The 24,811-nt window shown below is 49.8% G+C and overlaps 1 protein-coding gene across 6 annotated transcripts in view; it reads right to left on the bottom strand.

The window, feature by feature from the left end:
• The window catches only part of SHANK3 (SH3 and multiple ankyrin repeat domains 3), a 650,584-nt gene that overhangs the window by 89,397 nt on the left and 536,376 nt on the right, over positions 1–24,811 (bottom strand). For all 6 annotated transcript variants that reach the window (XM_054034834.1, XM_054034750.1, XM_054034917.1 and 3 more), the window contains exon 15: positions 599–681. In XM_054034834.1, the coding sequence (XP_053890809.1) occupies positions 599–681 (83 nt within the window). The remainder of the gene's footprint in view (positions 1–598; positions 682–24,811) is intronic.

Here is a 24,811-nt window from a genome sequence, read left to right as displayed (position 1 = left end):
AGACAGTGTGTGTGGATTGGAAATGTCCCCTTGATGCCAGCAGGGGAGACCCTGATCAGGCAGGGCTGGAGGTGTGGTGACAGCACAGTGCCACAAGTAGCCGCCTCAGAACAGAGGCACCACCAGCGCGATCCTTCTTCCCAGCCTGGAGTTATGCCCCAACACAGCCAGGGATTGTAGTAACTGGGCTCCAAATTCACAGTCAACATGGGGGCCTGGGGCTGCACACGGGCCCTGCTCTGAGGGGCTCCCAGTCTGAATCACGCATGCACAGAGCATGGGGCATGCACCCTGTCCACATGCACTAGGCTGGAGGTGAAACGCCTCGGCGTGCAGAGCTCTATGCACAGCGCAGAGTCTATCAGAGAACTACCAGGCAGTGTGCAAATACCAGGTATGGACAACGTACAGCACTAGAGTTAAACTCTAATGTGCCTGGGCATGAGGCAAGGGGCAGGAGAGTCCCTGGAGAGCCCTGCTGTACAGGGGCCCACGGCTGGCAATGTGTAACACCAGTGCGGCCAGCCAGAGCAGGGCCCTGTGGACATGGACCTTCCCCTTCCAGCCCCAGCCCCGAGTGAAATAAACCAGCCCTTACCTTTGGCCCCTCGCAACACAAACCCGAATCCCTCATGCTCCCTCTTCTGCAGCACGGCCGTCTTCTCCTCGATGATGTAGTCACTGGGCAGGAAAGAGCACAAGAGAATGATGCTAGGGTTAGATTTCAGCACCATGCTGCCAGGCGCAGGTGGCCTCTCTGCCTTTCACACGGAGACCTCTTCGGAGCAACCATCGCTCTCAGCACGGAGCTGGGCACAATCTCTCTCCCTCCCTCCCTTGCCCACTGTCAGAACAAAAAGGCGAATGCTCCTTTCCCTCCCTGTGTGGGTAGGGGTCAGCCCTGGCCGTCTGGCTCTCCCTTCTGCCCACGGATCCCCCTCTCAGTCACCTGCATGTGTATGCAGAGAGCTTACTGATCCCACACTGGGCTTCCCTTTACATGATGCCCTTAGCATATAACTGAAGAGTGGGGCGCCTGAGCAGAGGAGTTGCAGGGGGAGGCAGCCAGCCAGCCATCAGGGAGGATTCTCGCTGAGACTTTCCTGCTGGCTCTTGGGGGGCAAAAATCAGGAGCCTGACAAAAAGGAAGGTGGCTCTTTAGTAAGTTTCCTGGGAGAGAGAATGACAGAGTTTATCTCCTCATCCTGACGCTCTGATCTTCTGTTAAAATCCCCCCCACCCCCGTTGCTAAGTAACGGGCTGTCATTAGGGAAAAAAAGGGGGGTGTTCATTTCATTGTCCTAGTCTAACAAAGCTGCTCTCTCTGTCCTCAATGGCAGCTAGATGAGAAGAATGAAAAAATATCCAGTGGTAAGGAGAGGGAATCAAATGCAAAGCTCTGAACCGACCCCAAGCCTTAGCGACCCTTTCAACAGAAAAATGTCTACACGTTTTCAGAGAGCTGGGGCGGGGAGGGGGGGATAGAAAGGGGAAGGGGGGAGGGAAGAGACACAGAAAGATTCTCTCAGCGAACGAGAGCTTAAATGCAGCTCTGTAAATCCCTCCCAGCAGAGCCGCATGTCTGACATCAGAGTGGAATTAATCAGAGATCTCAGTGCTTTTCAGCAGCAAACCGGAAAGAGCAAGGCACAGCAAGAGGGCAGGGAATGTGCCAGCCCCAAATCCACAACTACATGTGTGTAGCCATTCAGGCTGATACACCCCGAGTGCAGCAACAGAGAAACAAAGAGCCAAAGCATCCCGGCACTGCCTGGAGAAGTAAAGCCTCCAGGGACATGTCTGCATGGCTCCCGTGCACCAGAGGGCAAAGGGAGCACTACAGACAGACACCTATGCAAGACAGACAGAGCGTACACGCGCACACACACACACTGCAGTAGAAACTCCCTCCCTCAACACACCCAGATGCATGCACTGCATACAGAGACACACACCCCTGCACATACACATACTACACACTGTCATGTCCAAAGTGCTGGATCGGTGTGCTGCTGCCCTCTACTGTCTGGAATGAGTATCACAGCTGATCCAGGATTTCTCAGTTCGCTGATTGAGTGTGTGAAATTGCTCCGTTGTAGCTAGGTTCATATACCACCGCCATCACAGCAGTAGCTGTGTGCCAGATTCAGAGTAAGGAGAGAGCTGTATTTCTGGACTGAAAAGGGGGGTGGATTCCAAGTGCTATACATCAAGGGGCATATGCAGTGGGCACTCAGCTGGTACTGTGGCACTGCATCTGCCCAGCCACAACCCATTGCAGACCAGTCTTTGAATTAGTAGGTGGCCCTTTATATTCTGCATTGAGTGTAGCCAAACCCGCCAGCAGCTTGGGTGTGCTCGTAGACACCCCTTAATGAAGGAGACACAGCTTTAGGTTCCTGCTAGAACCGCCAGATACTAATAAATACAATCACTAACAATAATACCCTGGCTCTTACATAGGTACGGGGTGGCTCCAGGCACCAGCACACAAAGCGTGTGCCTGGGGTGGCAAGCCGCGGAAGGCGGTGTGTTGGTTGCCGTGAGGGCGGCAGTCAGGCTGCCTTCGGTGGCATGCCTGCGGGAGGTCTGCCGGTCCCACAGTTTCAGCGGCAATTTGGCGGCGGGTACGCTGAAGGCACGGGACCGGCAGACCTCCCGCAGGCATGCCGCCGAATCCGTGTTACCAGCGGACCTCCCGCAGGCATGCCGCCGAATCCGCGTTACCAGAGGACCTCCCGCAGGCATGCCGCTGAATCGCGTTACCAGCGGACCTCCCGCAGGCATGCCGCCAAATCTGCGTTACCAGCGGACCTCCCGCAGGCATGCCGCTGAAAGTTGCCTGACTGCCGTGCTTGGGGTGGCAAAATACATAGAGCCGCCCCTGCATAGGTAAATACATAGAGATGCATAAACGCCTCTGTTTCCCAAACCACAGGAGGGATAAGCACTGAAGAAAAGCAAGTGACGAATGTGGGGAAGGAATCTGCTGTTTTCACTGCCAGTTGTTTGGGAAGAGCTACAGAACCTGCTTGAGGCTCCAATACAGAGCTGATCAGACCTGATTACACAGGCACCTTCTGGCTCGTTAGGTTCAGCTCATTGTCCTGGATCGTACCGTTTCTTATCTGGGCAATTTGGCTCCATCTGCATTTGGATACCATGATGCTGAGTAGAGCCCTGCACAGATACAAAACTGTATCCGCTTCTGATCCGCAATCTGGATACATGGTCAGCGGGTCTCTGCGGATTCACAGGGCTCGAATGCTAAGAACGATGTAAATACAGATCCGGTCTGATTTACACCTCGTGGAACCTTTTGACTATTCTGATGTGATACAACTTTGGATGCATCACTAAAGAGTTTCTCATCTACAAGGGCTGAACTATAAACACAAACTGTCAGCCAGGAGGAGGTGCCAGAAGTTTGTTTTTAATCCATCTGCGAGTGTCCAGGATGTGGACAAACATATCCAAAGGCTGAGAAGAAGTTTTCTACAGAGGAACTAGATCCTATTCATTTCTCCTGGGAGACCCAGGAGTGCTCTCAGTGTGCTGAGCACGGACACCTTCGCGGGGTGGAATGATGATGCAGCTACACGAGCCGTGGAAATGTCCTCACTGTCAGAAGGAACTATCAAAAAGAAAAGGGCTTGACCAGCGTATTTTTCAATCCTCTCTGCTAGCTGAGTCAGTGGAGCAGCTGTCTCCGCTCGCTGGAGAAACACTTGGCTTTCTGAAGCAGAAGTCCACACATTTGATTCCCATGCTGCCTGTATGTAGTTAGCTGGAGATTGCAGTATGTGTGTGTAGGTCTGTGGCCATGGATTGCTACACACACACATGCACTATAAGTAATTTATGCCAGGGAAATGCATGCACTGCAGCTCCGTGGCGTGTGACATGTTATAAAGACCCCCCAGGCATTCCGTATGATTTATTAGTAGGGGCAGTACCACTACTTATTAGTGTGTGTATTACTGTAGCCCCAGGAGCCCCCGTCATGGACCCGCACTCCCACGCTAGCTTACACCTGAAGACGACAGATCCCAGCTGGCCACAGACTGGTGGAGGAGCACAAGGAGACGCAGTTGGCAGTATGGCAGGCAGTGGCCTAACCGCTGTCCAATTTTTGTAGGGACCCTGGCAAAGGAGAGTAGCGAGGAGGGTTTGGAAGGTGCATGATGAGGCGGCTTTGCAGAAGTTTATGGGGAGCACCCCCCAGGCACAAGGGGCAGCAGGGAGAAAACAGGCCACAGATTTTACAGACCAACAATTTTTCGGGTTTTTTATCCCTGCATTTGTAAGTTAAGGTGCTGTACTTATGAGTCCAGTGGCGCAGGCCTCAGCTGGAGGAACACATGACTAATAACATTACGAGTTATAATACAGTAGTGCCCGAACATGCTGCCCACGGCACATACACACAAGACACAGTTCCTACCCCGAGGGCAGATGTGGGAACCAATGAGAGCCACAGCGAATGAGGAACACAAACAAATCCATCTAGGGCACTGATTCGACCCCCATTCCTGTAGTGCCTGAGAACTCACCACGCTTTAATGTATTTATCCTCTGTGACGAACTGGGCCTGTTCTCACGGTGGTCTGTGAATGCTGACAGGGGAGTGTGCTGGGATAGTCTGCATTGCAGGATGGGATCTGCCCGTAAAGCAGAAGGTTTATTTGGATGACAGGAATACAGTCCAAGACAGGTCTTGCAGGCACAGACAACAGGGCCCCCCTCAGTTAGGTCCAGCTTGGGGTCCCAGGGCATGCCAGCCCACCCCCCTTTGGGGGGTCAGAGCCATCTCTCCCCCCAGCCATCTCTCCAGCCTCCTTCTACCCTGCTTCCAGCACTCTCCTTTTGCGACCCCTCCCACAGCCTTTGTTCAGTTTCCCGGGCTAAGGAGTCACCTCACCTTCAACCCCTTCCTGGGTTCTCATGTTACACACTCAGGTATGCGCCCTCGGGCGCCCGAGTCATGGTGAATCGCAGGAAGTCGGGGGTGCAGGGCCCTGAGTCCCCCAATACTCCGTGACAACTGGTGGTAGCGGTGGGATCTACTGCACCCCGTGGACGGCGCTTCCTGCAGTAAGTGACTGGGGAGCAGTAAAACGAAGGGGGATTGATGGGGACCAGGCCGGCTGAAGAGTGGGAGAGAGACGGTTATTACCCCTGGGAGTGTGTGACCAGCGAGAAGGACTTTTGCAGTAACAGGGTCCCCCGGGGGGATCGCAGCGAGTGGTCCCAGGGGCGGAGGAGTCTGCAGCTCGACCCTGGCAGAGAGGTGGTGACCTCGAGAAGGGCTGGCACACTAGGGGGCCCCCTGGGAACTGTGGGGAGCTGTGAGCACACAGGCCGGTGAGTGGCCAGCAGGAAGATGTATGCCAAGCGGCTTAAGAGCGACCTGGTGGAGCTGTGCAAGCAGAGGCGGCTGCGCATTGGGAGGCTCACCAAAGAACAGCTCATTGCCCAGCTGGAGGCGGAAGATCGCGCGAATGAACTGATCCCTGTGTCTCAGGGAAGCAGCCTGGCAAATGCAGCGCAGGCACCAGTGTCTGTCCCAGCTGGGAGTGGTCAGCCGGCTGCTGAGGGCTTCCCGAGACCCCTCCTTCCTATGCCTAGGGGAAGGGTGGGGAGGAGCCCAGCAAATACCGAAGGCGCCGTGACCCCCCCGGCCAGCAGGGGGTCCCCCCGGCGAAGCTCGCCGGCCAGCAGAGGATCCTCCCGGCGACGTTCGGCATCCGGGGAGCGGAATTGGCTGGAATGGGAGAAAGAGCTAAAACTGAGGGAGCTGGAGGATCGTGAACAACAGAGACAGCATGAAGAGAGACAGCGTCAGCATGAACGGGAGGAGAAAGAGAGACAGCATCAGCGTGAACGGGAGGAGAAAGAGAGACAGCATCAGCGTGAAGAGAGACAGCGTCAGCAGGAACGGGAGGAGAATGAGAGACAGAGACAGGAGAATGAGAGACAGCGTCAGCATGACCTGGAACTGGCGAGATTGAAGGGCAGCGAACCCCCGGCTGCGGTGAGTGAGGGGGGACCCAGGACTGCACGGAGCTTTGATAAGTGCATCATGGCCCCATACAAGGAGGGGGAGGACATGGATGACTTCCTGGAGGCCTTTGAGACGGCCTGCGAGCTGCACCGGGTGGAGCCCGCGGACAGACTCCGGGTCCTTACCCCCTTACTGGACCCCAAAGCCGTGGCATTGTACCGCCAACTGGGAGAGGCAGAGAAAGGGGACTACGAACTATTCAAAAAGGCCCTGCTACGAGAGTTTGGGCTGACTCCTGAGATGTACCGGGAAAGGTTCCGGAGTCAAGATAAAACCCCTGAGATCTCATATCTGCAACTAGCCGCCCGCATGGAAAGATACGCCAGCAAGTGGGCTGGTGGGGCCCAGACGAAGGAGGACCTGATTAAACTGCTGGTACTGGAGCAACTGTATGAGCGGTGCCCATCCGACCTGAGGCTGTGGTTGGTGGACAGAAAGCCAGAGAACCCGCGACACGCCGGGCAGCTGGCTGATGAGTTTGTAAAGAGCCGGTCAGGGGGTGGCAGGGAGGAGTCCCAAAGGAGCAATCCCACCACAACGCAGAGAGAGAGTCACCATGGGACCTCCCCGTGGGAAAATACAGAAAAACCCCATCAGAGGGGAACATCCGGCATCAGGACCATCCGACCCACTCAAGGGGACCCATGGGACATGGGCTGCTACCACTGTGGCCAAAAGGGCCACATACGGGCCCAGTGCCCCAGGCTCAGGGACAGACTGAGCAGGCCGAACCCACAGAGGGTTGACTGGGTAGAGACCCAGCCCGGCGAGAGGCAGCATTCCCAGGGAAGGGGGGCTGGCAGAGTACCACCTGCTAAGGAGGGAGGAGAGCCCCAGGCCAGCTTCTCTGGGGGGCCAGATGCTCCGGATTCAAAGTTCTCCGTTTACAGGGTTGGCGCGGGGCTGTCCCTGCGGAGCGAGTGCCTTGTTCCCCTGGAGGTGGATGGGAAGGAAGTTTATGGTTACTGGGACACGGGCGCAGAGGTGACACTGGCCCGGCCCGAGGTGGTGGCCCCAGATCGGGTGGTGCCCAACACCTTCCTGACCCTGACCGGGGTGGGCGGGACCCCATTCAAGGTTCCCGTAGTGAGGGTACACCTGAAATGGGGGGCCAAGGAGGGCCCCAAGGACGTGGGAGTGCACCACCATTTGCCCACTGAGGTGTTGATGGGGGGGGACCTAGAGGACTGGCCCAGCAGCCCCCAGACCGCCTTAGTTGTGACCCGCGGTCAGAGCCGGCGAGGGGCACTGCGCCCTGGCCTTGGGGGGGGTGCCTTGCCTGAGGCGCAGGACTCTAACCTGGTGGGGAGGGAACGCCCAGGGACGCGGCTCAGGGAGGCTGCAGCTTCGGACCCAGCGGGCGAGAAAGAGCAGGTGGCCATCCCCGTCCCAGCTGCTGAGTTCCAGGCCGAGTTGCAGAGAGATCCCTCCTTGCGGAAGATAAGGGACCTGGCCGACCTCAATGCGGTACAGACCATGGGACGAGGTGGCCGGAAAGGATTCCTGTGGGAGAAGGGGTTCCTGTACCGAGAATGGGCTTCCCCAGGGAAAATGGAGTCAGGGGGGATCAGGAGGCAGCTGGTGGTACCCCAGAAGTATCGCCGCCAGCTGCTGTGCCGGGCCCATGACATTCCCCTCTCAGGGCACCAGGGAACCTGGCGTACCCAGCAGAGGCTGCTACGGAGCTTTTACTGGCCTGGGGTCTTTGCTACTGTCCGACAGTACTGCAGATCCTGTGATCCCTGTCAGAGGGGGAGGAAGGCCTGGGACAAGGGGAAAACAGCTTTAGGACCCTTGCCCAGCATAGAGGAGCCTTTTCGGAGGGTGGCCAAGGTAAAAAGGGCGGCTCTAAACCAAGAGAGCCCAAAGCACAGACCTCCAGACTGGAGCGCTGGGAGAAGACCACAGCCCAGTTGGAGCCCCAGAGGTATGGGGGTGGGAAAAGGGCGCAGGCCGCATAAACCTTCCCACATGCGAACTGCGAGTGCCATCAAGCACCCCGACCTAAGGGGGGGCGTGAAACTGGAGGGGCCTGGTGTAATTCTCACCAAGGAATGGGAGGGATGCGGGGGCATCCATGGGAACGGGGGTAGGTTCGAACTTCCCCGGGTCACTGGCTAAAGTGACCCTGCTCAGTTCGGTCTCGAAGGGGGGAGAGATGTGACGAACTGGGCCTGTTCTCACGGTGGTCTGTGAATGCTGACAGGGGAGTGTGCTGGGATAGTCTGCATTGTAGGATGGGATCTGCCCGAGGGCGCATACCTGAGTGTGTAACATGAGAACCCAGGAAGGGGTTGAAGGCGAGGCGACTCCTTAGCCCGGGAAACTGAACAAAGGCTGTGGGAGGGGTCACAAAAGGAGAGTGCTGGAAGGAGGCTGGAGAGATGGCTGGGAGGCAGAGATGGCTCTGACCCCCCAAAGGGGGGTGGGCTGGCATGCCCTGGGACCCCAAGCTGGACCTAACTGAGGGGGGCCCTGTTGTCTGTGCCTGCAAGACCTGTCTTGGACTGTATTCCTGTCATCCAAATAAACCTTCTGCTTTACTGGCTGGCTGAGAGTCATGGTGAATCGCAGGAAGTCGGGGGTGCAGGGCCCTGAGTCCCCCAATACTCCGTGACATCCTCACAACCCTCTGTGAGGCAGGGCAGTGCTGTTATCCCTGGAGCAGAGCGCAGGTATGGGCTAGGTTCAGAAAGGGGACTTAGAAGTTGCAAGGCCTGACTCTGCCGTGCTCTTCCGGCCAGTGGAATTCACAGCCCCGAGCTAGGCGCCGGGGCTCCCCACAAACGGCACGGGGAGCGTTAGGTGCCTAAGAAAGAGACTCAAAAGCCAGTAAGCTGAGCGGGGAGGCACCCAAGCCAGCCGGGGGTGAAATGCAGAAGAAAGGCATGGGGCTGAGAGCCCAGATCCACAAAGATACAGAACTCCCAGGGATCTGGGCCGGCTGGAGGGAGGCATGATCCCCACCCCTCTCCTGAGTTAGGCACCTCGGCCAGGGCAGCCTGTCACAGGAAAAAGGAGAGAAAGACCTGCCCCATGACAGCCCATAGTTCTGTGGCCGGGCTCTCCCCTGTTTTCAAATCCTCGCTCTGCCTCATTTGGAGCAGAGACTTAAGCCCAGGTCTCCCCCATTCGAAGCGAGTGCCTGAACCCCCAGGCGGGGGTGGGGGTGGGGGTGGGTCTGAGTTTTGCCCATGGAAGCTGTTCCAGTGTGTAAATAATTAAACAGAGGGCAGATTTGAACAATGGTTTCCCATGTCCCAGGTGAATGCCCTAATCACTGGGTTATTTGTTCCCTTTTTTAAAGACAGGTACTATGTTTGCCCTCTCCAGGCCTCTGGGACCAAATCCATTCTCAATCAGGTCTCAAAGATAACCGCTAATGGTGCCAAGATTGCTTCAACTAGTTCCTTAAGTATCCCATGATGAATTTCATTAGGCACTGTTGACGTGAATATTTCTAACTTAACTAAATACTCTTTAACCGGTTCTTTCCCTACTTTGGCTTGTATTCCGTCCCCTCTGTAAATATTAATTGTATTGAGTGACTGGTCACCATCAACCCTTTTAGTGAAAACCAAAGCAAAACAGGCATTAAACACCTCAGCCTTCTTGAGGTCATCAGTTATTAGCTCTTCTTCCTCACGAAGTAGGGGACCTGCACTTTCCTTCATTTTTCTCTTGCTCCTAATGTATTTAAAGAAACTCTTCTTATTGCCTTTTATATCCCTTGCTTGGGTGTAACTCATTTTGTGCCTTAGCCTTTCTGATTTTGTCCCTACTTGCTTGTGCTATTCTTTTATACTCCTCTGCAATTCATTCATGCTTTTTGTAGCAGATGTTTTTTATTTTCAGGTCATTAAAAAGCTCCTGATAGGATGAATAGTACACAGCCAATGTGGCTCTGACTTTCCTTCACATAGGGATAGTTTGCAGTTGTACCTTTAATATTATCTCCTTGAGACACTGCCAGCTCCTCTGAATTCCGTTTTCCCTTAGTTTTTTCTTCCCACAGGACCTTATCTACACCTACCAGTTCTCTGAGACTGCTGAAGTTGGCTTTTTTTTGAAGTCGACTGTCCTCATTCTGTTGCTCTCACACTAATGGAGGCATGATCCACTACCTGTGAATGAGGCCCCAGCCCCTCCTGGCTGGTTACTGAGACCCATGGGCAATTTGTTTCTCTTCTGAATGAAACAGCCAGTGCCTCATTCAGTGAAGGAACGTCTGGCAGTTGTGTGACCATCGTCACTCAAGCATCACACCCAGCTAACAAAGCACGTAGCATCCAAACTTCTGTTCCTCAGCAACCTCACAGAGAAGGTAGCTAAAGGTCACCTTCAAGCCCAGCTAGCTGATTCAATATATAGGATTCTGCCTAAACTGGATTCAGCGCAAACCATGGAGTCAGTACAGCACGCAGAGAGAGCACACACGCAAGCCAAACATCTGACGACAAGTGGCACTGATGGTTTATCTCTTGCTGTCAGTGGAGGAAGGGCAAGCAACTGTTCTTCTGTTCCTGAAGCGTATTGCAGCATTTGTCACTGTTGATCATGAGGTTCTGCTCTCTCACCTGAAGGAGGCAGCAGGATTCCAGAGGAATGCATCCAAATGATCTGAATCCCTCCTAAAAGGACTCACCCCAAAGGAGAGCAAAAAGAAGCTGCTCTTCTGCCACCTGGCCTTTCACGTGCAGAGTTCCACAAAGATCAGTTCTCTCTCTGGTCCCATACCCCTATTGAGACAACATAGACTTAAATGCCAACAATGCAGGGGTAACACACAGCTCTCTCTGTCCTACAGAACATAGGACAATACCACGATCACCCACTGTTCGGCTGAGTTCAGCTCTTGGAGTTCAGCTTTTGCAGAACTGACTGAAGTTAAACCGTAGCATGTGATCTTGGCTGACAGAGAGAAAAATAATCTGAGGAGTTTGCAGCCCTGGTGCAGTCTCCCTGGATGAAAACTCACAACCACAGCTGGTCAAGTCAGTCCATAGTTTGGAAGGCTACCAGATTCCTCACTATCACTGAGCTCCCACATTGCCACACCTGTAAGTAGCGTGTACCGACTCCGCTTGGCTAGAAGGCTCTGTCCCACCCTTGAGAACAATGTGATAGCCCTTCTCATCAGCAGCATGGATTGTCATGAACACATCAGACCTGCCTTCCACTCGCGACACCGTCTCCCCAAAATCATCACATCAAATGCAAGACTTTGGTTTTTATCTTTAAGACATGAACAGAATGGGTCCGGGACACCTAAAAGATTGCCTGGAGCACCGGGACCTCCACCTCCCACGATAACTCCCACACAGGCACAATGTGATTGTCCACTGTAAAGATGTTTGTGCAAAAGACAACACTTTCTGGGGGCTGGTCCAAGATCGTATAGAACTCACTCCCCCAGAACCACGTCCAGCATCCCATTCTCTAATTCAAGGGCAAGATACACTTCTGTAACCTCATTGTAACTGAAAAATTCACCCATTAGATCATTACCACCCCCGGCTCCCCCACCCTACAACAAGAACAACGTGTGCATGTTTCCCCAGGGACAGAAACTGAGAAGGAATCTGATGTGATACCTCACTTTATGGACTGCTGGAAGGTGCTCCAATGGGTGAGCCATAAGAATCTAGAAAGATGATAATTACCTTAGACAGAATTGTCCTGATGACCCAGATGGTGTCTTCCATATATCTTAATGCCAGAAAGGACCATTATGCTCATCTCGTCTGACCTCTTTTGTAAGACAGGCCACAGAATTTCGCAGAGTGATTCCTGCACCAAGCCCAAACTTCTGGTTGAGCTAGTGCAGATCTTTTAAAAAGACATCCAATCTCAGTTTCAAGATTAAAAGGGGAGAATCCACCACATCCATAAATTAGTTGCTTAAAGGTTAGTTATATTCACTGTTAAAAAATCCTGTACCCTATCTCTAGTCTGAATTTGTCTGATTTCAGCGCGCACTCATTGGACACGGGTATGCCTTTGTCTACTAAATTAATGAACCCTGTCCTTTGCACATGAAAGTGAGTGGAATCCCGCTGGGCCAGCAGACCCATTGCGGCAACCTCAGATGAGATTTGCACAGGAACGCAGTTCTGTGTAGGAAACTATTCCTCACCGTAGTTTCAGCAGGGATTGGCTACACAGGGTTAATCAGAGGTTCTTAGCGATTTTCTGAAGAGACACAAACTCTTCTAGTGAGCATGCCCAATGGGGCAGGGATCTGGCCGTGTGTTTGCCGTTGCTCTTGAAGTTAATCACAAGGCTGTGTTGGTTCAGTGGCAGAATTGTGTCTGTTGGCTTTCAGAACTGCATTTCTGGCTGAGCCCTGGTGCGAAGGCCATCCCAAATCAGAGCCATTTGTTCACAAAGGTGCTGCAGGACCATTGGCATAACAATATCTTGGCAGGGATTTGCTGAGGTGTTCAAAAAATAAATGGAAGGGCCTTGTAACAGAAGCATGGTGTAATCGAGCACAGGGCATGCTGTGTCACAGCCTCGCTGGAAAGCGAACATACATCTCATCTCCTTCACATAGGCTCAGGTGACTAACTGCCCTGAGATGGTGGAGCTGTGAGGGTTGCTGTGTGGCCAGAGATATTTTGTATCTTTGTTCAGTATTTTGAGCTCTATTGTTTCTCTGAATGTCTGATTCCATCGTTAGAGAGATGGAGTGCAGCCAAAGAAACGCTTGGGTACGGAAATACGCTCAATGGCTTCTACAATATCTCCATGCAAGGAGGATGCCTCTTCACAAAAAAATACCACCAGGTCAGGAATAGGTCCATTGCTAGACGCAGATGGCAAAACCGTAAATAGTGATATAGAAAAGGCAGAAATGTTCAAGAGATATTTCTGTTCTGTGCTTGGAACAAAGCAGGAGGATGTGTCCATCCCGTATGATTTTACGCATGGAATAAAAAGCTTACCATCTCTAACAACGGAGGATGTGAGGCAGCATCTGCTGAAACTGAACTTTTCCAAACCAATGGGCATGGACAACAACACCCCAAGGCAAAGGCACTAACTGCAGCACTCTCTGAATCACTAATGCTAATTCTTAACAAATCCTTGAAAACGGGGGGAATTCCACCGACCTGGAGGACTGCGGACATAATTCCAATCTTGTAAAAAGGTAAAAAGGAAACCACAGACCAGTTAGCCTGACGTCCATACTGGGTAAAATAGTGGGAAAGTTAATTCAGGACTCCATCAACAGAGAACGGAGGCTAGAAATGTATAATTACTGCCAGTCAGCCTGGTTTCATGGAAGCGAGGTCTTGTCAAACAAACAAGTCTTTTTTTGGCAGGATTACAGTTCTGGCTGATAAACGTCACTGGGTTGATACAACAAGCTTGGATTTCTCCAAGGCATTTGACTTATTACCACATGACATTTTGATTAAAAAACTTGCATTGTGTGGCACTAACAGGGTACACATTAGATGGATTAAAAACTGGCTCACTGAGAGATCTCAAAAGGTAATTGTTAATGAAGGGCTATGAACGAGCAAGGATGCTTCTAGAAGGGGTCCCCCAGGGATCTGAGCATGACCCACCACTATTCAATATCTTTATCAAGGAACTACATGATGACAGGTCACAGCAGCTAGCGAACAGGAGCGGCTAACATGGGAGTTTGGCAAGGAAGTTCTCCAGGTGAAGGAGGAGCGATTACATGACCCTTGGGGTAAGTTTGTTATCTGTCGTGTGTGTATCTGTGTTTGTGTTGTGCTTGCTGCTTGACTGAAATATACCATGTGGTCTCTTTGTTTGGGGGACTGTGTGCTGAGGCTAGCGGCCTGCTAGGCAAGGCTAAGTGCTTCTTAACGAGACTGTGATCCCTAAGCCCTTTAGCCCCCATCAACCCTTAACCAGGGGACGGGGCTACTCAGGAAGACCAGGGCTTTAAAAAGCCCGCTCCTAAGCAACCAAAGGAGCTAGTGAACAGGAGTGGGTAACAGGTGAGTTTTGCAAGGAAGTTCTCCAGCGAAGGAGGAGCAATTATGTGACCCTTGGGGTAAGTTTGTTGTCTGTAGTGTGTGTGTTTAGAGAAGTATGAACGGGGAGCTTGAGACACTTAACATTCTTTACACTTAAAGCCAAAACCACCCCCTGATAAAAACAAAACATCAACAAAGGAACGAGCTGCAGGAGTAAAAAGAGAATGCAGGCAGACGTCCAGCAACAGAGTGGGGGCTACCCAGTTTGTTGCACCCAATGCAGCATGTATGATTACTTGCCCCATGGGCAGGTGGCGTATGTGTGCATTTGGTGCAAGGAGCTCCTGGCCCTCAGAGACCACGTACGGACTTTGGAGACCAGAGTGGCTGAGCTGGAGGGGCTAAGGGAGACAGAGAGGTACATAGATGAGACTTTCCGGGACACAGTAGAACGTCCCACCCCCGATCTGACAGTCTCTGTGCTGCTGAGGAGGATGAAAGTCTCAGGGAGGGAGAGAATCTAAGTGGAGCAGAGGGAAATGATCCCACAGTTGGGACCCTCCTTCCAGATGATGTCATGTTATCCTCTCGCACTGAGGATACCACTCCAGAGGAGGGCACTCCAGTTATTGGCAAAAGACGGGTAATAGTTATGGGGGATTTGATCATTAGAAATGTAGATAGCTGGGTTTGTGATGACCGGGAGAACCGCATGGTGACTTGCCTGCCTGGTGCGAAGGTTGTGGATCTCTCGAGGCATCTAGACAGACTTATGTGTAGTGCTGGGGAAGAGCCAGTGGTCGTGGTACATGTAGGTACCAATGACATAGGGAAGGATAGGAGAGACACCCTGGAGGCTAAATTTAGGCTGCTAGGCAAGAGATTGAAGTCCAGGACCTCCATGGGAGCCATTCTTTGAAATGCTTCCAGTTCCACGTGCAGGGCCAGTTAGACAGGCAGAACTGCAGGGTTTCAATGTGTGGATGAGACACTGGTGTAGGGAGGAGGGATTTAGATTTATTAGGAATGGGGGAAATTTTGGGGAAAGGGGGGGGGGCTATACAGGAAGGATTGGCTCCACCTAAACCAAAATGGAACCAGATTGCTGGCACTTAAAATTAAAAAGGTCGCAGAGCAATTTTTAAACTAAGAGCTTGGGGAAAGCCGACAGGTGCGGAGGAGTATGTGGTTTGGACAGAGACATCCCTTAAGGGAGGATCTATTAATGGAGATTTTCTATGTCCTAGTAAGGAGGAGAGGATGGAAGATGATAAAATACAGGTAGGATCTGATGAGAAACAGTCAAATGAAAAAGAGTTCCATTCAATTACATCATGTAATGGCAGACAGCTAAAAAGTGACAAGTTTTTAAAGTGTTTACATACCAGTGCTAGAATTCTAAATAATAAGATGGGTGAACTTCAATGCCTCGTATTAAATGAGAATATTGGTATAATAGGCATCACAGAAACTTGGTGGAATGAGGATAATACTGCTCTACAGCCAAAATGCTTCTGAAATAAATGTAGTCAAACTTTACTAATTCTGGGTCGCTGGGAACGAAAATGATGCTTAAAATTGTTGATTGGCTCTAGTTTTCAAGATATGCTATTGGGTCAGTATATACGACCCTTGACTTGGGAATGGCGGAGGATAAGTGAGTTATAAAGGGAAGGGATCTCAATTTAAACCAAAAATGACTAAAATACATCTTTGACTGGATCTATGAATAAATCTATGACTGGGTTTGGACAGTACTTGCTTTTTAGGCAAAACAATGAATGATGCAATCTGAAGCTGGTATTGCGTCATACATGATGTGAATTGCATCATGTTATTCCTAGAAGTCATGGATGATGCTATCATAACGAAGCTTACATCACTCTGCTGAACAAATTGCCCTATATCAGCTCTAGAAATCATACAGTGTTGTGCTCTCTTATTTGTCAGTGTTTGATTTTGCAAAGGGACACATTTCTGTTTAGCCAAAGTGAGCAGAGATGCCTCGTACTTGTGTGAACAGTGCAGATAACTTCTGCTATGTTTGTGGTGAAGTGACTTTTGCATCACTAAAGCGCAGTATAACCACTATGGTTAAGAAAGCCTATCACCTTTATTTTGGCTGCAAAACTGGAGATCAGGACAAGAGGTGGGCCCCACACATATGCTGCAACACTTGTGCAACAAATCTTCGCCAGTGGTTGAACAGGAAAAGGAAATCTATGCCTTTTGCAGTGCCAATGATTTGGAGACAGCCAACAGATCATACCAGCAATTGTTACTTCTGCATGGTGCCTCCAGTTGGGAAAGGTGTGTCAAAGAAGAAAAAGTGGACTGTGCATTATCCAAACATTCCATCAGCTATACGCCCAGTACCCCACGGAGAAGGACTGCCGGTTCCTGATGCACCAGAATCATTCTCACTTGAGTCAGACGAGGAAGAGGAAGACGATGAAACTTCTGGTCCTGAACCATCAATGTCACAGGACCCACATTTAAATATCTTAGAAACAGTAGCCAATCAGTTGTTTTAATTGTCATATTTGAATTCAGCACATCAAAATACATAATAAATAGCACATTTTATCTCTGAAGCAGACGACTTCTCAAAAATTGTAGACCAGTGTAATCAATGGGACACAGTAATACCAGGGTACTACATATATCGGAAGGACAGAACAGGTCGTGCTGGTGGGAGTGGCACTAGATGTGAAAGAAAGCGTAGAATCAAATGAAGTAAACATCTTAAATGAACTGAATTGTACCATAGAATCTCTATGGATAGTAATTCCATGCTCGAATAATAAGAATATAGCAGTAGGGATATATTACCAACCACCTGACCTGGATGGTGATAGTGACTGTGAAATGCTCAGGGAGATTAGAGAGGCTATAAAAATAAAAGCTCAATCATAATGGGGGGTTTCAGATATCCCCATATTGACTGGGTACATGTCCCCTCAGGACGGGATGCAGAGATAAAGTTTCTTGACACCTTAAATGACTGCTTCTTGGAGCAGCTAGTCCTGGAACCCACAAGAGGAGAGGCAATGCTTGATTTAGTCCTAAATGGAGCACAGGATCAGGTCCAAGAGGTGAATATAGCTGGACCGCTTGGTAACAGTGACCATAACATGACAAAATGTAATATTCCTGTGGCAGGAAAAACACCACAGCAGCCCAACACTGTAGCATTTAATTTCAGAAAGGGGAACTTCAAAAAAAAAGAGGAAGTTAGTTAAACAGAAATAAAAAAAAAAACAGTGCCAAAATCCCTGAAAGCTGCATGGAAACTTTTTAAAGATACCATAATAAAGGCTCAACTTTAATGTATACCCCAAATTAAAAAAACTAAGTAAGAGAACCAAAAAAGAGCCACCATGACTAGACAACAAAGTAAAAGAAGCAGTGAGAGGCAAAAAGGCATCCTTTCAAACGTGGAAGTTAAATCCTAGTGAGGAAAATAGAAAGGAGCATAAACTCTGGCAAATGAAGTGTAAAAATATAATTAAGAAGGCCAAAAAAGAATTTGAAGAGCAGCTGGCCAAAGACTCAAAAAGTAACAGCAAAATTTTTGTAAGTACATCAAAAGCAAGAAGCTGCTAAACAACCAGTGGGGCCATGGGACGACTAAAATGCTAAAGAAGCACTCAAGGACAATCAGGTCACTGTGTAGAAACTAAATAAATTCACTGCATTGGTCTTCACAGCTGAGGATTTGAGGGAGATTCACAAACCTGAGCCATTCTTTTTAGGTGACAGATCTGAGGAACTGTCCCAGATTGAGGTGTCATTAGAGGAGGTTTTGTCACAAATTGATAAACTAAACAGCAATAAGTCACCAGGACCAGATGGTATTCACCCAAGAGTTCTGAAGGAACTCAAATGTGAAATTGCAGAACTACTAACTGTAGTCTGTAACCTATCATTTAAATCAGCTTCTGTACCAAATGATTGGAGGATAGCTAATGTGAGGCCAATTTTTAAAAAGGGCTCCAGAGGTGATCCCGGCAATTACAGGCTGGTTAGCCTGACTTCAGTACTGGGCAAACTGGTTGAAACTACACCTCTACCTCGATATAACGCTGTCCTCGGGAGCCAAAACATCTTACCGCATTATAGGTGAAACCATGTTGTATTGAACTTGCTTTGATCCACCGGAGTGCACAGCCTCCCCCCTGGAGCACTGCTTTACCGCGTTATATCCGAATTCGTGTTATATCGGGTCGCGTTATATCAAGGTAGCGGTGTATAGTAAAGAACAAAATTGTCAGGCATAGATGAACATAATTTGTTGGGGAAGAGTCAACATGGCTTCTGTAAAGGGAAATCATGCCTCACCAATCTACTAGAATTCTTTGAGGGGGTCAACAAGCATGTGGACAAGAGGGATCCAGTGGATCCAGTGTACTTAGGTTTTCTGAAAAGCTCTGACAAGGTTCGTCACCAAAGGTTTTTAAGCAAAGTAAGCTGTCCTGGGATAAAAGGGAAGGTCCTCTTTATGGATTGGTAACTGGTTAAAAGATAGGAAACAAATGGTAGGAATAAATGGTCAGTTTTCAGAATGGGGAGAGGTAAATAGTGGTGTCCCCCAGGGGTCTGTACTAGGACCAGTCCTATTCAACATATTCATAAATGATCTGGAAAAAGAGGTAAACAGTGAGGTGGCAAAATTTGCAGATACAAAACTACTCAAGATAGTTAAGTCCAAAGCAGACTGTGAAGAGCTATAAAGGGCAGATGAAATTCAATGTTGATAAATGCAAAGTAATGCACATTGGAAAACATAATCCCAACTATCCATATAAAATGACGGGGTCTAAATTAGCTGTTACCACTCAAGAAAGAGATCTTGGAGTCATTGTGGATAGTTCTCTGAAATCATCCACTCGATGTGCAGTGGCAGTCAAAAAAGTGAACAGAATGTTGGAAATCATTAAGAAAGGGATAGATAATAGGCCAGAAAATATCATGTTGCCTCTATATAAATCCATGGTACGCCCACATCTTGAATATTGCATGCAGATGTGGTCACCCCTCTCAAGAAAGATATATTGGAATTGGAAAAGGTGCAGAAAAGGCAACAGAAATGATTAGGGGTATGGAACAGCTTCCGTATGAGGAGAGATTAATAAGAGAGGAACTTTTCATCTTGGAAAAGAGACAACTAAGGGGGGATATGAGAGAGGTCTATAAAACCATGACTGGTGTGGAGAAAGTAAATAAGGAAGTGTTATTTACTCCTTCTCATAACACAACAACTAGGCAAATATCTAGATGAGTTGATGTACCCCCTGGAAGACCTCTGCATACCCCCAAGGGTACACATACCCCTGGTTGAGAGCCACTGTCTTACTGTGTCTGCAGATGAGATAGGCTGGACTTCAGGGGTGATGTATGTATATTCATCATGTACATTACAACAGAAGATCTTATTAAAAATTCAGCATTGCTTTCCTAGAAGGCTTTGCATTCTGAAGGACTCTTTTACAGGTCACTGGGATAGTGACAATTAAAAGAGAGAGAGAGAGGGAGTGAGGGTGAGAGAGAGAGAATACGACATTTTCTTGCTTTTAAATTAAAGATGAGATACATCCAAGATTCTTTGCCAAAGAGTAAATAATTTTTCCATTTAGCCTATGAGCCATTATGAAATTTATGTCCAGCCCTTTAGAATTGACATTTGAACCCGTACTCTTCTGATGTTTTTTCTGAAGGGCCAGGCTGGGTGGGAGAGAGTGTTGTTAGTGCCGTTCTTGGACATTATGTTAATTTAGAGAGTTATTGGGTGCATTTTCTTTTAGAACATTTGTGGCCGTGCAGGTAGAGAACTGTGCTAGGCACATAATTCCCCTTGGGAGAGCCAGCGATAGAGCACTCTTTGCTGAGGTTGCTCAATTGGATGTAAGCAGAGTCAGGATAAGCTCTACCCTGACATCTGGTGGTGAATTATGGCGAGGGTGGAAAAGAACTTCAGGGGCTGATCTTGTTTGCATAGGCACACCCACCTAGCCTGGGACAACAACAACTGAAAGTGCTTACTTTGGCTGGTGTAGCCTCCCCAGTTTCTCTGTTATTGGGGCAGGAAGAATAAAGTGTTGTTACCCTGATTCTGTGAATCAAGGCCAGTGGAACTGTTGTATGACAGAGGGACTCACCAGTAACTAAGTAGCACTCGCTAGACAAGGGGCATGGGTTACAAAACCCAGTGAATTGAGAGAGGTTGGGGACAGGTATGTGTATCTGATGGTATGGGCCTCTGTTAAGGGCCTGGAACACCAATTGCACTACCCCCCTCTCTCCACTGTTGAATAGCAGAACTAAGTTTGCTTCCACTAGGAGTCTAGCTAGAAGTTGCTGAACTGAATTCACTTTGGGCCAATGGTGCACCAGCACTAGGGCTCCCCTACTACAAGCTGAAATCACTAAAAGAGCTAAAATCGCTGAGCTGAGATCACTGAGTGCTGTATTAACCAGTGGGGGAGCCTGAAGATATATTGCTAAGCAGCTGGCAGAGCCGAGCAATTTGTGGGACGGTTGGAGCAGCCCATGGAACAGCGAGCGGAGCGGCGCGGAGCTGAGCCATTTGCGGGGGCAGCTGGAGCGGTTCATGGGACGGCTGGTGGAGTGGAGCGACTGGCAGAGCTGAGCAGTTTGTGGGTCGGTTGGAGTGGCCCACTGAACGGGGAACAGAGCTGTTTGTGGGGACGGCTGGAGGAGTGGAGCCATTCGTGGTAAAGACTGCAGCAGAACTCCACGGAGAGGTGGGGCAGTTGGTCTCGGACCACGTAAGGTGCCCCTTAACATCCCATGTGCCCCCTCCCATTTTTGCCCTGGCTGGGGGGGGGGTAAAACTCTGCAGATAAACTTTTGAACTCTGGGGCAGCACTGACCAGGGACAGAGACTTTGGGGTTGTTGGACTTTGGGGTGACTGGACTTAAGACCCTGAGGGGGAAAAGGACACTGCCAAACTTACTTGGAGGTGGGTCTTTTGCTCATGGTTTGTGTTATGAATCCTGTTTGTGGTGTTTCCCCAACATAATGCCGCATTGTTTCCCTCCTTTATTAAAAGGCTTTTGCTACACTCAGACTCCGTGCTTGCGAGAGGGGAAGTATTGCCTCCTAGAGGCGCCTGGGGGGTGGTATGTAATTGTCCCAGGTCACTGGGTGGGGGCTCGAGCCGGTTTTGCATTGCGTTATTGAAACGGAACCCATAGATACTGAACCCGGCCCTTGTTGCTGCCAACTCAGAGGGGCAGAAGGGTTACATGTAGAATGAGCTACTAGTTGAGATTGCCACCTCTGTCCACGTATCTATTCAGGGGACACAATCATAGGATCTAACCATATCAGCCACACCATTAGGGGCTCGTTCATCTGCACATCTACCAATGTGATATATGCCATCATGTGCCAGCAATGCCCCTCTACCATGTACATTGGCCAAACCAGACAGTCTCTACGCAAAAGAACTATGGGCTGGATGAATGGACTATAAGGTGGATAGAAAGCTGGCTAGATCGTCGGGCTCAACGGGTAGTGATCAATGGCTCCATGTCTAGCTGGCAGACGATATCAAGCGGAGTGCCCCAAGGGTCGGTCCTGGGGCCGGTTTTGTTCAATATCTTCATTAATGATCTGGACGATGGTGTGGACTGCACCCTCAGAAAGTTTGCAGATGACACTAAACTGGGAGGAGTGGTAGATACGCTGGAGGGTAGGGATAGGATACAGAGGGACCTAGACAAATTAGAGGATTGGGCTAAAAGAAACCTGATGAGGTTCAACAAGGACAAGTGCAGAGTCCTGCACTTAGGATGGAAGAATCCCATGCACTGCTACAAGCTGGGGACCAAGTGACTAAGCAGCAGTGCTGCAGAAAAGGACCTGGGGGTTACCATGGATATGAGTCGACAGTGTGCCCTTGTTGCTAAGAAGGCTAATGGCATTTTGGGCTGTATAAGTAGGAGCATTGCCAGCAGATCAAGGGATGTGATTATTCCCCTCTATTCGACATTGGTGAGGTCTCACAGAATATCAGGGTTGGAAGGGACCTCAGAAGATCATCTAGTCCAACCCCCTGCTCAAAGCAGGGCCTATCCCCAACTTTTTTTTTTTTTTGTCCCAGATACTTAAATGGCCCCCTCAAGGATTGAACTCACAACCCTGAGTTTAGCAGGCCAATGCTCAAACCACTGAGCTATAGTGATAGCAGGTGACAGAACAGGAAGCAATGGTCTCAAGTTGCAGTGGGGGAGGTCGAGGTTGGATATTAGGAAACACTATTTCACTAGGAGGATGGTGAAGCACTGGAATGGGTTACCTAGGGAGGTGGTGGAATCTCCATCCTTAGAGGTTTTTAAGGCCCGGCTTGACAAAGCCTTGGCTGGGATGATTTAGTTGGTGTTGGTCCTGCTTTGAGCAGGGGGTTGGACTAGATGACCTCCTGAGGTCTCTTCCAACCCTAATATTCTATGATTCTATTCTGCCCTTGTGTGAGAGGGCAGGACCCGAGGCCAATAGTAGCAGAGTTAATAAACTGATTCTGTGAAAGACCCTCAAAATTATTCTTCCAACAAGGGTGGAGCTGGGGAAGGCACCTGTAAGAGTCCCAGTGGCTCTGAGAGAACAAGCAGAGAGGGGCAGCAAGTTATCCATCTCAGGTGTTTCTGTAGCAGTCATTCACTGAAATGCCTAAGCACTGAATAAGCAAATTAGATCTTCGTGGCAGAGTCCACACTGGACTCCATAGAGGACTCTGCTTTTCATCCTTCTGGGGGCTAGGAAACCCTACTTGCTTTCCACTTACCCTTGAGACCCCCTGGTCTAAGGCAAATTAGGTTTTTTATAACAAACACTTCTTCAAAGCAGGCATTTTACGCAGAGCAGCCAAGGCCGCTCGACAAGCACACAGCTAAAACTACAGGAAAAGTCTGCCAAAGACTCAGCTTTTGTCACACTAGCTATTGAACACCAGCCCTTTTCCACATGGATGCTCAGCTGAATGACCCTGGCCTCTTTCAAATTTCTCCTTGAGAGCCACTTATATCACAATGCCTACAAAAAGCTGACCAGCTAGTAATGGCTAGGCAGAAGGGCAGAACAATGCCAGCAAATTCTGCTGTAGTGCCTCATTCTTCACCCCTGCCCTCTGTCTGCTGCTTTCCTTCTAGATTGCAAGCTCTTTGGAGCAGAGACCAGGCGCTATATTTGCACAGTGACCAGCACATTTCAGTCACTACTTCCACATCATGAACTACGGACCCACTGGGTCAAAACTAGGGAAGAAATAAGGTGTACGCCAGGAAAAGGACAGAAGAGTTTGCTCTAAGGCAGGGATCGGCCATTTTTGGAATGCGGCCCATCAGGGAAAGCCGCTGGCGGGCCGGGATGGTTTGTTTACCTGCAGCATCTGCAGGTTCGGCCGATCGCAGCTCCCACTGGCCGCGATTTGCCGCTCCAGGCCAATGGGGGCTGCGGGAAGCAATGCAGGCTGAGGGATGTGGTGGCCATTGCTTCCCGCAGCCCCCATTGGCCTGGAGCAGCGAACCGCGGCCAGTAGGAGTTGCGATTGGCCGAACCTGCAGATGCTGCAGGTAAACAAACCATCCCGGCCTGCCAGTGGCTTTCCCTGACGGGCTGCATGCCAAAGGTTGCCGATCCCTGCTCTAAGGCCACATACATCAGCTCAGAAGGAATGGAGGAGGAGTCTGGGTGAGATTCCTTTTATATAATCCTGAATGGAACACTGGAGTCAAGCTCTTTGCACATACGCTGCCTACTAGCTGTGCCGCTCCAGAGGACTGGAGGGGGCGGAGGGACACACATGACTCCTTAGGAAAGGAAAGCGCAGAAGCAATCCAGTGAAGGAGAAGGAAAGGAGTCTCTCCACCCCGATCTCTTCAAAGATGGGCTGGACTTGGACTGGAAGCCAGTGTCATGAGGAACTGCCGTTTAGGCATTACAGTGCTGGGCCCTAGAGAAAACCCAAAGTTTGAGGGAGGTGGAAAAGTGAGAGCTGTGGGTCTCATCCCCAAGAAACATCTGCAGCATGGGGCTGGGGAAGAGGTGGGAAATGAAACCAGCCAAACCGAAACTGGAGAGGGGAAACAGTAGGGCTGCATGGGCCCGGCTAGGAAGAGCAGCAGGGCCATGGCCCCGGTTGAGTGGGATCGCTGGGTTTATTAATCACACGCACTGACATCCCCCCTGCACTTGATCTGTAAAAGTGCTGGCTGAGCAGGTTGCTGGACCCTTAATGCTGATTTTCAATAAGGGTCGGGACACTGGGGAAGTTCCAGAAGGCAGCTAATGTGCCAGGACTTAAAAAGGGTAAACAGGAGGACTTGGCTAGTCTGTCAATCTGACATCTGACATCAGACTCAGGCAAGACAATCTGATATGGGAATTAATTAATAAAGTATTAAAGGAGGTTAATATAATTAATGCCAATCAACAGGGTTCTATGGAAATAGATCCTGTCAAACTAACGCAATTGTTTTGATGAGATCACAAGTTTGACTGATAAAGATAATAGAGTTGATGTAATATACTTAGACTTCTGGAAGGCATTTGATTTGACGCTGCATGACATTCTGATTAAAAACTAGAAAGATAAAATTCACATGGCCCACATTAAATGGATTGAAAGCAGGCTAACGGATAGATCCCCAGATGTGACTGTAAATAGGGAACCATCACTGAACGGTCTGTTTCTAGTGCAGTCCCACAGCTAACAGGTCTTGGCCCTATGCTATTTAGCATTTTTATTAATGGCCTGGAAGA

Source organism: Malaclemys terrapin, chromosome 1 (genome assembly GCF_027887155.1).
Source record: "Malaclemys terrapin pileata isolate rMalTer1 chromosome 1, rMalTer1.hap1, whole genome shotgun sequence".
Classification (NCBI taxonomy): domain Eukaryota; kingdom Metazoa; phylum Chordata; order Testudines; family Emydidae; genus Malaclemys; species Malaclemys terrapin.
Note: the sequence above shows the minus strand (reverse complement) of the source record. Positions and strands in the feature narration are given on the sequence as shown.